The sequence below is a fragment of the Podarcis liolepis genome, assembly GCF_965112155.1.
Source record: "Podarcis liolepis genome assembly, chromosome: 14".
In the NCBI taxonomy this organism is placed as follows: Eukaryota; Metazoa; Chordata; class Lepidosauria; order Squamata; family Lacertidae; genus Podarcis; species Podarcis liolepis.
In genome coordinates this window covers 26497198-26512956 of record NC_139569.1, presented here as the reverse complement: position 1 = coordinate 26512956, position 15759 = coordinate 26497198, and the positions used below count along the sequence as shown (strand labels likewise).

Here is a 15759-nt window from a genome sequence, read left to right as displayed (position 1 = left end):
ATGGCACTCCAGCATCACCTTCCTATGGCAATGGTGGTAGTGCCTGCCACCCGCTGTGCAAGCAAACAGGAGTGCAAGTCACACAATTTTTGGGAGGAACAGCACAGCACAGCATAGACTTTGGCCCTTTGGCAGAAGAGATGCACAGCCTTGTGGACAAGCACTCAAGACCCCCTGAAGGGGAAAGTGTGCCTTTGTCAAGAATGCTGGGCAATGCAAAACGCTGGTGGTTGGTGCCCACTGGGACTGGCAGAAAGACCAAGTAGGTAGAACCAGAGCCAATTTTTCTTTTATTGATTACATTTCTATCCCATCTTTCTTCCTCCAATGATATCAAGACAGTGCGTGTGCTTCTACCCGCTTCTCCATTTTACCCTCAGAACAACCCTGCGAGGTAGGTTAGATTGAGAGCAGTCATAGAATGTGCTGAGCAGACTTAACCTCCAACCACTAAAGCACACTGGCGCTCTAGGACTGACAGGCTAGAACAGGCTTCCTTAACCTGGCCCTGCAGATGTTTTTGGCTTGCAACTTGCATGATCCCTAGCTAGCAGGACTAGTGGTCAGGGATGATGGGAATTGTAGTCTCAAAACATCTGGAGGGCCGAGGTTGAGGAAGCCTGGACTAGAACCACCCCTGGTCGTCAGGAAGGAGGCAGGCAGGTGGGGGCGGTAGCCTGACGGTGTGGGGCAGCGCCTCATTTGCCTCCATGGCCCACGAAAGGGGTCCCGGGGCTATGGCAACTGCTCCCTCCGTGCTGGCTGCAGTCGCCTGGCCGTTGCCGTTTTCCTCCCCTCCCCCTGGCCTGGGCAGAGACCAGGGGGTGGGTGGGTGGCACCCATCCCCTCCAGCAAAATCAGTGCGCATTCCGGGGAATCCCCGGGCCCGTTTTGCAGAGGGAGGACCCGCTCCGTCCGGCCCCAACCCTACTTTTAAAGCAGGGGCTAGAAAAGCCGGTGGGCGGGTCCCCACTCCAATCCACGCTCCGCTTGACCGGGCCGGCTCCTCCTCCGCAGCGCTATGTCAGAGGAGATGCTTGACGCATTGAAATTCGCCTCGCGCAAAGCACCGTACTTGTGCAACTGTTACGTTCCTTCCTTCTACGTTGCTACCCTCCGATAGGCTACAGTGAAAACAGCGCTTCCCTCTCATTGGGCAGAACGAACGCTCTGACGGAATAAACGCCAGGGAGGTGTCGTCCGTCTGGCAGTTGGGGGCGTGGCGGCGCCTTATACGGAAGCCAATCAGGGGGCGGCGGGGTAGAGTTTGAATTCTAGGCGGAGGCGCAACGGCTAGCGGAGTTGCGCGACGCGGAGCCGAATAAGCAGCGGCGGTGGCAGCAGCGAGCTAGAGAGCAAGAGGGAGAGAAGTGGGCTGGCTGGCCTTGGCGGATACCCGCGGCCATGAGGAAGAGGTGGGCATTTGGAGGACGAAGTAGGGGGCACTCTCTGGTTCGCAGGCGGCTGCCCGTCCGGTGTAACTCCGCAGTCGCCTCGCTGCGAGCCAGGAGCGGCCTCTGCCCCGGAGCGTCGCTCTCTTCCCAGGTGGCTGGTCGGTCATGGGGAGGGTTCCTTTTTCCGCCCCTGACGGACTACCTTCCCTCTCTCGCAGCGAGGTTTTGGCCAGCGAGTCGGTGGCCTGCCTGAACCAGGCGCTGTTCCAGCTGCGCGACATCTGGGAGGAAATCGGCATCCCCGAGGACCAGCGCCTGCAGCGCACCGAAGTGGTGAAGAAGCACGTCAAGGTGAGCAGGGCCGAGAGATCCTGCCAGCTGAGCAAGGGCGAGGCCATGGGGTGCCTTATGCTGACTCAGAGCAGTGGCCCATCTCCCCCCGCATTGGCTGCACTGACTGGCAGCCAATTCTGGGGTTTCAGACAGGGTCTTCTCGCAGCCTGACCTGGGGGTTGGACTTTCTGCATACAAAAGCAGGTGCACTGTCACTGAGCTGACATGGTCCTTTCCTATTAGGGCTGGCATAGATATTAGGCAGGGTGAGGCTGCCTCATAGCCCCCAGGGTGGCAGGGCGGGGCACTGCAGCTGGAGGCAGCAGGGCAGGGTGGCATTTTCCATTTTGCCTCAAGTGACTAAATGAGACATGCCATCCCTGTTCCCCATTGCACTGTTCAACCAGGTGCTTCTGGGCTACAACTTCCACTCTCCCCAGTTAGCTTAGCTAGTGGTCAGAGAGGCTGATGGCAGCTGTAGGTCCAAAAATATCTGGAGACTGAAAATTGAAAAATGCTGTTCTGGAGCAGGGGCTCACAAACTGGTCAGAGGCTCTTCATTCAGGTCACTGTGGCATGTCTACTTTAACTGTTCATATCGATTTTTAACCATAATTTAATTGCTTGTTTCATTTGTTTGTGTTCTTCGTATTTTGTTGTATTGCTATCAATCTGTTTGTTTGTTTGTTTGTTTGTTTGTAGTTTGATTTATATACCACCCTTCATCTCAGAGCAGAATAAACCGCGGAATAAAATCATACAGCATCTGACAATAGAGCATTGCAATTGCTACAGAAGATGGAAAAATCATTAAGCAGTCTGGGTGGGGGGAACAGAGAATAGAGGAAGCTCACCTGGCCTCACGGTTCAAGGTCGAGACCTGTAAGATGAGTTCTGTGGCTGGATTAGACCAAAAGCCCATCTTGTCATGCAACAGAACACAGGAAAGTGCCTTAGTACTTTGGTCCATCTAGCTCAGTATTATTCACTGGCAACAACTCTTCAGATTTCCCAACCCTACCTGGAGATACCAAGGATTGAACACCTGAATGTAAAGCAGGTGTTCTACCAGAACTGTGGCCCTTCTCACCTATAGTAGCCTCACTGCCTCCTGTGGGAGCGAATTCCGCAGTTTAACTGTGTGCTGCATGAACAATTTTCCTTCTGTTTGTCTCGAATCTCCCTACATTCAGCTTCATTGGATGACCTGTTTGGTTATCACTGTCTGCTTTCTCCACACCATGTGTAATTTCCTACTACTATATTGTAAACAAAATCTGCCCTTATTCCTCTATGGGGTACACAAGAGCCCTTATAGAGTCCTTTGTAGGTTCTCCATTGGTAGGAGAAAATAAAAGGCCAACCAGAGAATATTGAGAAGCAAAGCAGATCGTACGCCTGATCTTTATTAAAGCTGTTGCAGCGGGGTGCTCCCCTCACAAGCAGGAGAGAGGAGGAGGACCCCGAACAATGGCGCACAAGGCCTTATATAGCCATTTTGAAATTCCCTGCCCTGGAGCTCAAAACCATCCCTTCATACATCATACCTAAATCACAGAAAAGGCGGTCTACAACAGAAATTTGAATGCTGTTCTGCCAGGTTATCTGATAATGCCTTATCTGATTGCCTTTCCTGGTAGTCTGGCCATTCCTTTGAGATGGTAATTACTTAATTCCTGAGACAATGGGAAGGTTTTTTCACCTCCTTGCAGAGAAACACTTGGTCAGCTTGGGAGTCATAATGGTTTAAGGACGGTCTTCCTGTGCTGCTTCAGACATGTGGTTTATATGTTTATTTATGTATGTGTTTCCTTGGTGCATTTATGAACATATATCTCTAAGACCTTAAAATTCTTATAACAATATCATGCCTCCCGTTATCACCTTTTTTCAAAATGCTGTAGCCTATCCTCACAAGGGAGTTGCTTTAGCACCTTGATCATTTTGGTTGCCCTTTTCTCTACAGTTTTTCTAAGATGCAGGAACCAAAACAACCTCACAGTCCAAGTTCAGCTGTACCACATTTGTATGAAGATGCTACAATATAGGCAATTTTATTTTTAGCCCCTGTCCTAACAGGTTCTCTTTGGTGAAGGACTTGTGCATGATCATCACAAAAAGCAAGCCCACATGTACAGGGCTTTCTTGAAAATGATCAGCGGGGGCTTCTGACATGCTCTACTGATGTGGAGCTGCAAGCACCAGGGGAGGGGGTTTCCTAGATTAAATTGACTGGGCTCTGCAGCTGCTGTAGTGTCCTTGCTTGCTCTGGGTTCAATGCTGCTTGCTCTTGTTCCACCAGGGCTTGCTAGACATGATGATTGCGGAGGAGGAGAACCTCAAAGAGCGTCTCCTGAAGAGCATTGCAGTGTGTCGCAAGGAATTGGTGATCCTCTGCAAGGAGCTACAATTGGCTCCTTTCGAGGTGAGACTGTGGGCTGGCGAATGTGGCTCAGACGCCATCTCTTAGAGGGTGGTCCTGCTGAGCTCAGGAGGACTGTTTTTATCACAGGAGGACGAGGAGACCACCATCCTGCAGCTAGAGAAGGACCTGCGCACCCGTGTGGAAGTAATGCTGAAGCAAAAGCGGGAGAGAAAGCAGGAGCTGAAGGTGCTGCAGGAGCGAGACCGGGAGATGTGTGACCTGCTTTGCACAACTCCCTATGACATTGACAGTGAGGCTGTGCCCAGCTTGGCGGAGCTGGACCACTTCCGGCGCCACTTGGCAGGACTAGCAACTGAAAAGGTGGGCACACTTTGTGTGTGCATGAGCGAAGGGGGGGAGGCTGAGGTTGGGGCTTGATGGGTAATGTCCTGCTTTGTCCTGCTCCTCCAGGAGCGCCGGCAGAAGGAGTTCCTTGACACCAAGAGGCAGATCATCCTGTGCATGGAGGAGCTGGAGCACACTCCTGACACCAGCTTTGAGCGAGATGTCGTGTGTGAGGAGGAGGACGCCTTCTGTCTCTCGGAGGACAACATTGCTGCCCTGAAGGATCTCTTGCAGCAGGTCAGAGGGTGGGGTCTGGGGGAAGGATCTGGGGGGGCCTTGCCTGTGACATCCCATCTCTTCTGCTGCCTTTAGTTTGGCTAAGGCTGGTCTTTCTGTCCCTAGCTCGAGAGCAGGAGAGCTCAGAAGGAAGCCTTGTGCCAAGAGCTGCGTTCCAGGATTCGGGTGCTGTGGGAGCGGCTGCAGGTGCCTGCGGAGGAAAGGGAAGCCTTTGCCCCCTACATGGTGGGAGCCAAAGCCGCCATCATGGATGCTGTAAGGAATACTAAAGGCCTGAGGCCTCGGACCAGCAGCAGTGGTTCCTGTGCCAAGCCAACAGGGAGAAGGGGTGCTTCGTGCTGGGCAGTTGCGCTCAGGATCAAAGGGGAGCTGTTTCAAACCTTCCTCTGCCTGCTCCGAATCCCAGTGCACCATGAGAGCCTCCCTCATGTTCTGTGGTGCACGCAGGAGGGGAGAGGGGGTCAGTGCCATCAGGGCGTGTGTTGACCTTTTGCTCTTCCCCGTCTAGCTGAAACTGGAAGTGGATCGTTTGCAAGAGCTGAAGTTTCAGAACATCAGAAATGTGGTGGAGGCCACCCGGGCTGAACTGGCAGACTACTGGGACAAGTGTTTTTATGGGGGTGAGCAGAGGCGAGCCTTCTACCCCTACTATGAAGGTGAGCAAGTAGACCCTCCCCCAGCTGTTGCTGCTGGGTATAGATTGATTGACTGTGACCTCTTCCTACTGGGCATCCTGTTTTTCCCTTCTTCCCAGATGACTTCACTGAAGAGCTGCTGCAGCAGCATGAAGAGGAAGTTTCCCGGTTAAAGCAGTGCTACGAAAGGCATCAAGAGCTGTTTGAATCCATCCACAAGTGGGAGAAGAACTGGCGCCTCTTCCAGGAGCTTGAGGTACAGCCAGAAGCCACACAAGTGGCCAGATGTCTGGTGCTGGGCCAGGTGGGAAGCCACTGAGGGCCAGCCTAGGGTGGCTTCCCAAGCACAAGAGGCCTGCCCATTTCCCAACTTCTCCCTTTTCAGAGGAAGGCGACGGACCCCAGCCGCTTCACCAACCGAGGGGGCAACCTTCTGAAAGAGGAGAAGCTGCGAGGGAAACTTCAGAAGACTCTTCCAAAGGCATGTGGCCCTTTCTGCCCTTGGGAGGGACTGAGGCAGTAGGCCCAACCAGCCTGCTGTTTGCTTTGCACCCTGGTTGTGTAGCTTAGCTGAAGCCAGTTGTCTCTTGTTGCAGCTGGAGGAGGAGCTAAAGGGGCGTGTGGAGCTCTGGGAGCAGGAGCAGGAGCAGGCCTTCCTGGTGAATGGGCAGCGCTTCATGGAGTATGTGGCAGAGCAATGGCAGCTCCACCACATGGAGAAGGAGAAGGAAAAGCAGGAGCGAGTGAGTGAACAAGTTGAGAGCCCTCAAGCAGCTTCCATCTCCGCGTCACTTAACAAGGACCCCTTTGTCCTCCTTGCTTTAGTCTGAAAAACAGACTCCTTTTTCTCTTCTCTGGCTGGTGACTGAAATCACAGGCGGCTTGGCCAAGGTCTCCAAAGGATGGGAATGAGCTGAACCATCCGCACTGGGTGTTTGAGGCCTTGCTTTGTGCGTCTGAAGTACAGGGGAGAGGGAGATATATTTTGGAACAATGGTCCCAAAGCTGACACATGCTGCTGTGAGAACCACCCAGTAATTTGAAGCTTAAAATTAGCTGCTGGGCTATCTTGGGCAACCTGAGCAGGAGTCATCAGTACCCCTCTGGCAGTGGGTAGGTAGGCTGAAGAGAAGATGCCTGCAGAGGACTTCAGTCCCACCAGTCTTGTAGCCAGACATGAAGGACTTCTTGCTGCCTTCCCTTTTTGTGGCTAATCTTAACTCGCTTGCCATCCCCTTCTGGGGCTTCTGTGGATACCAATCACCCAATTCCTTTTTCTTCCAGCAACTCAAGAAGTCCCGCCAAATTGAGGAGGAGATGATGTATGGCAGCACCCCACGGACCCCCAACAAGAGACGGGGCTTGGGCTTCATCACACCCAGCAAAGTGCGGAAGGTCCGTGTTGCCATGTGATGCTTCATGCAGAAGGGGCACTTTGTTTGTTTGTTTGTTCATTCCCTAGTTCCACATGTGCAATGAATTATGAATTTCGGTGGTTTTTTTGGTTATTCTTGAAATAGTTATGGGATGGCAGTGTGGCTTTTGTTGAGCATTTCGATTGCACAGTAATGTAGAAAAGTGGTGTACAAATTAGCAATGAAATAAAAATGCTGGAAATGTAAACATTAGTGCAATAAAACCAAATGATTTTCATTGACCAAGGAAAAAATGCCGAAGGAGCCAAAGAGAATTGAGAATCCCTCACAGTGGCTGTAAGAACCTGTTTGTGCAAAATACTGAGTGGAAACGCAAATTCCAGGAATAGCTGAGATAAAAAGCAAAGATGTGTGAATCACAAAGCTCACACAAGAGGAAAGGAGGCAAACCTAATAAATTTCTGTAGAACTACAGTATGTTTACTGATTGATAGTCTAGCAAGGTATACTCCTCAGGAGATGATGTAATAGTAAATAGCATAGTTATAACCCTTTATTAATCCTGACCTTTTGCACAATATTTTCTTTTATATAAAAAAACCAAATCCTATGGTGCAGCCACATCCAGAGCATTATACACAGTTCTGCTTGCTCTTAATATGTATCCACACACCCTTCCAATATTTGATAGGGTTGGAGATGGTGTAAAAAAGGGGGGGAGCTGCACCTCCACTGTGAAGAGATGTTTTATTGCTAGGTGCTTGGGGTGGAAAAAAAGTGCTTTTGCCACCTGGAGTTAGGGAGAGCGCACTTGTGTTAACTCATGGCTTTTTCTTGCAGCTTAACACCACAGCTACCCCGAACAGCACCATCCGTTCAGCATTTGGGGGCTCTCTGTTCCACTCCCCAACACCCCACCCAGCACTCTCTGGAGGAAAAGTAAGCAGCAGCTGCTGGTATCTAAATTCTTCCTGTTTCCAACATTCAGTCCTGGGTGCAAATCTTTATAGCTACGCATGGACCCAAGAGGGAAATTATCAGCAAGGGCTGGGGGCAACCTCATGGTTTACTGAAGTGCAAGAAAATTTTTATTTTTAAAAAAGTGTTAATGTTTATTACTTGCTTTGTAACACATTATTTAGGCAGCATACATTTCTTCCTCCCAACCATCTTAAGCAACGGGTACTGCAAGTAGAAAAGAGGCCACTTTTATGCCAAGTCAGAAGAATGCAGTGCCCTCGTAGAATGTTGTTCTGTGTTGTCCCCCACCCACCCCTGTGGCTTACTGGTTCTTGGTTGCTCAGTAACCTTTTCTGTGTTGCTTCTCTGCAGGGCTCCAGGAAGCTTGTTGTCAAAAGCTCTAACCTCCAGTGCTGCTCCCCTCTGCCTCCGCAGCCTCTCCGGACTCCCAGCCGCATGGCCCCCAAGTCCCCTCGCCCAGGACCCATGGAGCACAACAAGGAGAACGTCGCTCAGCTCAACAGAACAGTTCTGAGCGGTGGGTGCATCCCTGCAGCCCCTGCCCAGAGCACCTGCAGCATTAACTCTGTTGCCAGCACCTATTCCGAGTTTGCGGTAATTTCCCTCTTCTCTCAACGCCTCTAACCTGACAGCCACCACTCTCAGCAACTGGGCTGCCAACTGCCCTTGCCTGCCCCACTCATTCCCTTGGGGAGCCACAGGCCACCCAGGATGCTGTGAGCCACCCTTGAACTGTAATGAAGCATGCAGTACAACGGTAATCATTTCACATTTTCCTTCCCAAGAGCACCCCCTCCCTAGCTGAGCCAACCTCCTAATGCAACGAGCCAGCTGTCCACTCTCCTCTGCCTGGTTGGTCTCAAACATGGACGGCACCTGGCCCCACACCTGGCTTGCGGTGGCACTTTATGGATAAACTCAGGTTGCATGTGAGCCTATGTAATAAAGCCCTAGCCCCATGTATGTGTTTTATGGAATGGAAAGCAGCTTTGGGGAGGGGTGTGAACAAGCATAGAGCAGTGGGGAGGGAAAGAATGTACCTGGACACTGGCAGGGGGGACATTTGGAATGGGGTTAAGCACCTCTTTATTCCCCTTGCATGTGTTTGCCTGCAATATACCTGCATGGAGCTTGGTGTCAGTGGGAAGGTGGGTTGTGTGGTGTTGGTACACCTTCCCTTCTGCCCTGGGCTGGGACTTCCACACTCACAAGAGGGTCTCCACTGCTCTTTGATCCAGCTTGCTCAGTTACATCACATAGAATTTATCTTTTCACAGCAAGAACTTTCAAAGGCTTCCAGATCTGACTTCAAATCCCGCATCCTTAACTCCACGGTTTCCAATGCTGAGAGCTGACGGGGAGCTTGTACACAGCGGCAAAGGAAGGTAGCCAAAGGAGCTGGCACCACTGGACTTCCCTCCTGGGGTTAGGCAAAGCCGTGTGCCTCCCTGCTTGGCCCTGTTGCCCGTGGCAATGGAGGCAGGGCCACTTTTAACTATTTGTTCCTTGTTTTTACCACACTGATTTTTTTAAACAATTTTTTTTTGTATATTAAAAAGAATAAAATGTAAATGTTGCAAAGGGTTTCTTATAAGTAAGCCTACTCTAGTGCACAACTTGCTGTCGTCTAGGGTTCCAGCAGCAAGGGAAGAGGGATCCTGGCCCACCCCAACCTATACTCTTGCAAGCCTCTGGAACGTTGGCTCCTGCCCTCTGCTAGGCAAAGGGTGTGAGAGAGCCCACAGTGGCAGCACTCAATCCATCCTGTTTATGCGGGCAGAATCTTTACTGCCCTCCTTGGTGCTTATGCGGTTGCTTTTGGGGGAGGGAGTAGTTGCAACAGAAGTGGGGAGGGAAAGCAGGCAGCCCCTAAACTTGCTTGCAGTAGGAAAAAGTGATCAAGTCCTGGGGCTTTTTAGGACGCGTCCCCATGCTTGCTCCAGAGGTCTTGTTCCACTGGAGAGAAGCACAGCTCACCTTTAGTTATGACAAATGGGACAGGGCTGACCTATTGCTGCTGCCTTTGAGCTGGGCTAGTCCTGCCTTCCTCTTGGGGATGGGGAAGGAGGAGAAGCTTCTGCCAACCACCTCCACCCTCCCCGTCATCGTGGCTAGATTTGCACCTTGTTTTCACTACAGTGTCCTTTTATTATTTATTTGTACGACAGTATGTTCACATCTTGTTTATCTGCTGTTCTGTATAATGACTAATCAATTGTATTGTTCTGATGAGGGCTCTTAGCTGAGGAGAGCAGTCTAACTCTACTCCACTTCTACCGCAATGTCCTGCTGCCTGGCATCTGGCTTCTTGCCCGAAGAACCATGACTGTGTTGCAGGCCTAGTAAGGATGACAGTGGCAGCAATAGCTTTATTCACAAAATGACTGTTCCAACATCTGTTTTGTCCATCATGGCAATTTAGCGCTACATAAAATATGCTCTGTATAACTCTGCCTCTGTTGTGTTCTTGGAGGTGCTAAAACAGCTCCCTCTTTTTTCTAAAGATGCCCTTGCATTGTCCATTGAAGTAGCTGTTACTGGAAGGCAGGTGGAGGGAGGATTAGATGAAGCCACTACACCTGATCTGGGACTTGGATAAAGTCGGATTGAGCCTCCACTCAGACAGTAGAGCATTGGACTGGAGCAGCAGTAGGAGTAGGTCCTGTCCATGCTGTCTTCCCAAAGGTTTCTGGATTCTTGCCCTCCATCTCAGCTGTTATTGGGCCACAGCATGTACATAGGTAGTCCATGGTCCACATACCACGTCTACTACACGTAGACCCCAGTCCACAAAGCAGGACACCCTCTTTGCCTCATCAGAGCTGGCTGTCTGCCCATGCCCCAGTTGGCCATATTTACCTGCAACCAAGAAGAGCTAATGGCACCAGTTTGCCCTTGGAGCAGGAAGAGAAGGCGGAGTACTAACCCTAAGGGCAGCTGTAATCCACCCCCCCCCCAGCTTACTTACCCCAGCCCCAGGTGTAGAGCTCTCCTGTACCTGAAATACAAGGATGACCTGCATTTAACTGAGGTTGTTGAAGGATAACAGTTGAGCACCTCTTTGGGGGAATGGGGCAGATCCAAGAAACAATGGAAAAGGAGAAACCCTCAGGACCCTTTTACGCTATGTTGTGATTTCCCAACCATGCAAAAACCAAAGAGCTTGTGCTGTTTAGGAACTCCATGTGCAGCAATTTTGAGAGTAAGCATTTTTGGAGGGCTGCTGGGCATCCTTACACATAAACTGTGTTAGACATCACACACATTTTACGCTTGTTTGTCCTTCACTCTTGGATGTTTCCCTTTCCACAAATGAGGCTCAGGCGGACAGCAACAGCCCCAGGATATTTTTCAGGTACTGGGCAGTGAAGCCTTCATCCTGCTGTCCCTGTGCTCCCCTCACTGAAAGACAAACCCAGCGTCCTCTTACATGTCACAGCAGCGGTGTGTCGTGAACCACAGCTGATCTTACAGACATCTGCCCCATCTGGCATATCCAGCAAAGCAGGGAAGGCTTGGATCGAAATGAATGCAGCCTTGCAGGGTCCTTGTGCTGCCTCCTGCTCTGCCAAGCTCAACTCCGTGTTCCCTAGAAACAACCCAGTATAAATAAAACTGCCAAAGTCAACTCATACCCCAGCAACAGCTGTGGGGTGTAGTGTATGTTTGCCCTGGGCCAAGTTTGCCAACAGAGCATCTAGCTCTGTCCCAGGAGTGGCCTCACCTCTCTTCACCTCTGCCGTGGTGGCTCTACTCTCAGCCACAGATTTGGAAGGTAGGGCCAGTTGTCCCGTCTCATTCCAGCCCCAGACGTACAAATCACCTGCTTCTGGCAGAGAGTGAGAAAGAGAGCAGCTAGGAGCTCTGTCCAGGACCAACGTGGCCTTTTTCCCCAAGGAAGAGGCCTCATAGGGCTGGCAAAATGTATTCTCCAGTGAAAGCTGGTTCTGGCCTTATGGGGGATTTGGCTTCCCATGCAGAGGGGAGTTTATTATTTGAAAGTGATGGGAATGGGAAGTGCTGTAGCAGAAGCCTCACCCCCATCTTTATATTTTTGGGTTTATAACTTTAAGAAAGATTAAGACAGAAAAATTAAATAAGGGCAAAGGAGGTAACTGTTAGCAGTATCTTTAACAGCTGTGAAGAAAAGGGAACTTCACTTCTGTGGGAGATGCATCTCTCAAAACCCCCATGAACAATTTAAGCAGCGGCAGTGGCTGATTGATGGTCTTAAGTCAGCCTTGGCCATTGAGGGGGGAGGTCCAACAAAAATATGTGGACAGCCACAGGGTCCCTGCCTCTGTTCAAGGAGCAGGAGCCCAGTTAACCCCTGACACCACATCAACAAGCCTCAAGAGGTTGGCATCAACAATTCTGTTGATATTTTTGTTGCTATTGTTATTACCAATGTAAAAAAGCAACACACAAACACACAAAATGTAAATGTAAAAAAGCAACACACAAAAGCAACACACAGCAAGTCTATTTTGGGGTGCTGGAATCCCTAGCTAGTCATTGCTTAAGATGGGCCACTACAGACCATGCCCTCCTGCCCCCTTACCACTAATGCCAGCTGAATGCCATCCTCCAGCCGCCACATCCACCAGGGGCACCCCGTACAAGGCTTCCACCAGCTGGGGCTCTGTCCTGCTCTCCAGCTCCCCATGGCCCAACTGCCCGTGCCTGGGAAGAAAAAACAGGAGGAGGAGGAGCCACATGCTTCCCCTCCCCCTCCCCCCAATGCAGAAGCCCACCTAGCACTAGGTAAGAACCTAAGAAGAGATCTGCCTGATCTGGCCAATGACCATTCTAGTCCAACATCCTGTTCTCATATTGGCCCACCAGATGCCTGTGGAAACCCACAAGCAGGATCTGAGCCTAAGAGCACCTCTCCCTTCCTCTACTGGCTTCCAGTAACTATGGAGGCAGAGCTTGCCATCATGGCTAGTAGTCATTGTGAGCTTTCTCCTCCATGCAGCAGCGTAGCGTGGGTTGTCAGCACCCGGGGCAAGGCAAGTAATTTGCGCCCCCTAACCCCTAACCTGCCGCCGCTGCCAGCTTCTTCTTGCTGCTACCTGGTCGGGTCTGGTGTAGTTCTATCCCGCGCTCAGCGCTGTGCTGGGCGGCCGCTGGACTGTCCCTCCCCCAGATAGTCCCTCACTCTCTCTCCGCACCGCACGCCTGGCACCCACCCCCTCCACAGTGGGCCGCGACCCAGCGGCTCGGATCGGATTCACACAGCCAGCACTGCAGTGAGCCAGGTAGGGGCAGAGAGCTGTGAGTGCGAGCGCGCCCCCCGCAGATGTTGCGCCCAGTGTGGCCGGGCCCCCCCTGCACCCCCCACGCTACGCCACTGCCTCTATGAAGTTGCCCAACCCTCCTCTAAAGCTGCCAGCCATCACTGCCTCCTGCGGGAGGTCGGTTGCTAGTTTTAACCATAGCCCTGCTAGGAGGGCAACGCTAGTCCTCACCTGCCCCAGACTCACCTGCCGCCTCCCCACGAGAAGAGGGCCCCCTCTGTGTTGAGCAGCACCGCATGCTCGTAGCCCAGGGCCAGCTTGCAAGCCTGCAAGGTGGAGGGCAGAGGGGTGAAGAAAGGGGGCCGAGGGGCCACGTACCCGCCAGGCACCAGGGGCAGCTCTGGGGCAGAAGAGAAAGAGGGTTAGGGGCAGAAGGGATGGCTTATCCTGGGATGCAGCAACAGCTTCCTCTTCTTTCAGGACGGCGCTTCTGCCAGCACACCTACCTACCTACGGTCGCTGCTTCCTCAGGGAGGATCTTGCACCTCCACGCCGGCTCTCCTTCCAGGACCAGGGCCGAACCCTCCACCGGCCAGCTTTCCACCGCCGCCTCCCGCAGCACCAGCACGTGCGTCTCCGACGGCAGCACGTCCCGGCAGTCCTCGGGCAGCGCCGCGCATACCGCGCCTTGCAACAGCACCGGGGGCGACCCTGCGGGAGACAGAAGGCAATATGGGGCGGATTGGAGCTCTCAGTCCATGCGGAGCAGGAGGCAAAGAAATAAGATCGGGGCCACAGAAAAGGAGGAAATCACCCCACCCACCCCCGCCAGGGACGATCAGGCAGCAACCTCGAAAGGCGGCTTGGGGCCACCATCAAGGCTCATGGAGAAACTTCCCGCTGTCCTCTATCGACGGGATGGGGCTCCTGTGAGCTGCCTGGCGTCGTGGGGTTGTATCTCCCGCAGCCCCAGCAAGCAGGGGAGGAGTTTGAGGTGACGATGGGGGATGCAGAGCAGCATCTCCCCCACGGCCGGGACCCCTTAGTCTGTCCCTTCCATATGTCTTGGAGCGCGCGGTTCCCCGCTCCTGCTCAGCCTAAGTAAAAGGGGTGGCGAAGCATGAACCCCGCATGGCCCCGGGACTCTAGTGCGTGCCTCTCACCGCCGAAGCGGACGATCCCGGAGAAGCTCCAGCTCGGCCTCACGCAGCGCACTGGCCCGGCCTCGCCCCCGACCAGCAGCGGCGCCACTTCCAGCCCGGCCTCCGTCGCCTTCCCGAAGCAGAAGCCGAACTGGAACCAGCCGCCGCCGCCGCCGCCTCCCCGAGCTCCCTCCGCCATCTCCGCCGCCCGGAAGGCGAGCGCCTCTTGCGGCGGGTCGAGTACAAGAGGCGCCTCAGTCGGCAGTTTCCACCCTTTCTCTGGCTCTGGCGGAGGCTGCCTTGGGCCGCCCCGGTGTCCCGCTACCCTCCCCCCCCCCACCCGAAAACAACTTGCTCTTTCCGCTCAAAGTTGATGGCTAGTGCCGGGACTGGGTAAAAGGCGGATCCAGATGATTTTTAACGTATCCTCATGAATTCATATGATTTTTTCATTCAAATTAAATAAAACCACCATGATACTGTTGACCATGTCTGTAGGCAGAACCAAAAAAATCACGCACCCACTGTTTCGTGGGGCCACTATGGCGCAAAAACATGGTTAACAAAACACGGATCCTCATGATTTTTGCACTAGATCAGCCTGAAGCCACCATCAGATCAAACATCATGGCCATGGGCACAGCATGCACCACAAAAATCACAGATCCATGGCTTCCTGGCCATACCGTGGCCCAAAAACATGGTTCTGAAGCACAGATCCTCATGGATCCTCACGCTTTTTGCATTGGGTCACCCCAAACACACCATCAAATTACACATCATGCCCACGGGCACAGCCTGCACTACAAAAAACTCGGATCCACGGCTTCCTGGCCATACCGTGGCCCAAAAACAAGTGGTACCAGTCCTTGCTGTTTCCTTCACAGTAAGCCATAGTTAGGTCACCACTCTCCTTCATGGATCACTGCCTTGTCGTGGCAAAGGGGTTTGAACAACTCAAAGAAACTATGAATTATGCCATGCAGGGCCACCCAAGATGGACAGGTCATAGTGGAGAGTTTTGACTAAACGTGATCTACCTGGAGCAGGAACCGGCAAGCCACTCCAGTATCCCTGCCAAGAAAACTCCATGGGCAAAGACAACAGGCGTATAAAAGTTATGACGCTGGAAGATGGGCAATTCGGCTCCAGGGGCCACGCATTCACTCCATAAGACGCAGAGACATTTCCCCTTACTTTTTGGGAGGAAAAGTGTTGTCTTATGGAGCGAAAAATACAGTAGTTTATAAATTTTACCCAAAAGGTAGACCTCTGTTATGATGGACTCAAGTTCTGTCCTTTCTCTGATTTAACTGTCTGCCATACAGTCTTTGCTGAATCTGGATATTAGTTGACAGTATGTAAGCAGTTTCATATTTTTTTCTCCTCTTTAATACTTCGGCATGTTTTTGATCTCTTCTTGAAGATGAACCATATCTTAGTAAAATATATAGTCGGACATTCGTCTCTTGGCTCAAATAGTAATGTCCCAGTAGTGACACTAACAGTGCTGGTGAGTGCCTTTTTGTGATTTTTGTGGTGCAACTCATGATTTTTGCAGTGCAGGCTATGATGCGCGATTTGATGGTGAGTTAGGGGTGGCCCAATGCAAAAAGCATGAGGATCCGTGCTTCAAAACATTTTTGGGCCT

The 15759-nt window shown here is 52.1% G+C and overlaps 2 protein-coding genes across 4 annotated transcripts; one reads left to right on the top strand and one right to left on the bottom strand.

The window, feature by feature from the left end:
• Nucleotides 1–1160: 1160 nt before the first annotated feature.
• Nucleotides 1161–10174, top strand: PRC1 (protein regulator of cytokinesis 1). 2 transcript variants are annotated; one of them, XM_083476077.1, is made up of 14 exons: nt 1161–1415; nt 1613–1745; nt 4030–4152; nt 4240–4473; nt 4564–4734; nt 4840–4989; nt 5243–5390; nt 5489–5625; nt 5755–5850; nt 5966–6112; nt 6654–6764; nt 7586–7684; nt 8078–8243; nt 9004–10174. In XM_083476077.1, exons 1-14 carry the CDS (start codon nt 1405–1407, stop codon nt 9030–9032), a joined length of 1755 nt encoding a protein of 584 aa, XP_083332203.1. In that variant the 5' UTR covers nt 1161–1404; the 3' UTR covers nt 9033–10174. The 2 variants fall into 2 exon arrangements, with proteins under 2 accessions (XP_083332203.1, XP_083332202.1); XM_083476076.1 differs by having other exon boundaries at nt 1181–1415; nt 8078–8320.
• On the bottom strand, nt 10076–14330 carry RCCD1 (RCC1 domain containing 1). Of its 2 annotated transcripts, XM_083476079.1 has the most exons (8): nt 14130–14328; nt 13477–13677; nt 13213–13366; nt 12288–12409; nt 11451–11555; nt 11157–11315; nt 10695–10724; nt 10076–10585 (listed from the first exon to the last, which is right to left on the bottom strand). In XM_083476079.1, exons 1-8 carry the CDS (start codon nt 14305–14307, stop codon nt 10443–10445), a joined length of 1092 nt encoding a protein of 363 aa, XP_083332205.1. In that variant the 5' UTR covers nt 14308–14328; the 3' UTR covers nt 10076–10442. The 2 variants fall into 2 exon arrangements, with proteins under 2 accessions (XP_083332205.1, XP_083332204.1); XM_083476078.1 differs by lacking the exon at nt 11157–11315 and having other exon boundaries at nt 14130–14330.
• Nucleotides 14331–15759: the final 1429 nt, after the last annotated feature.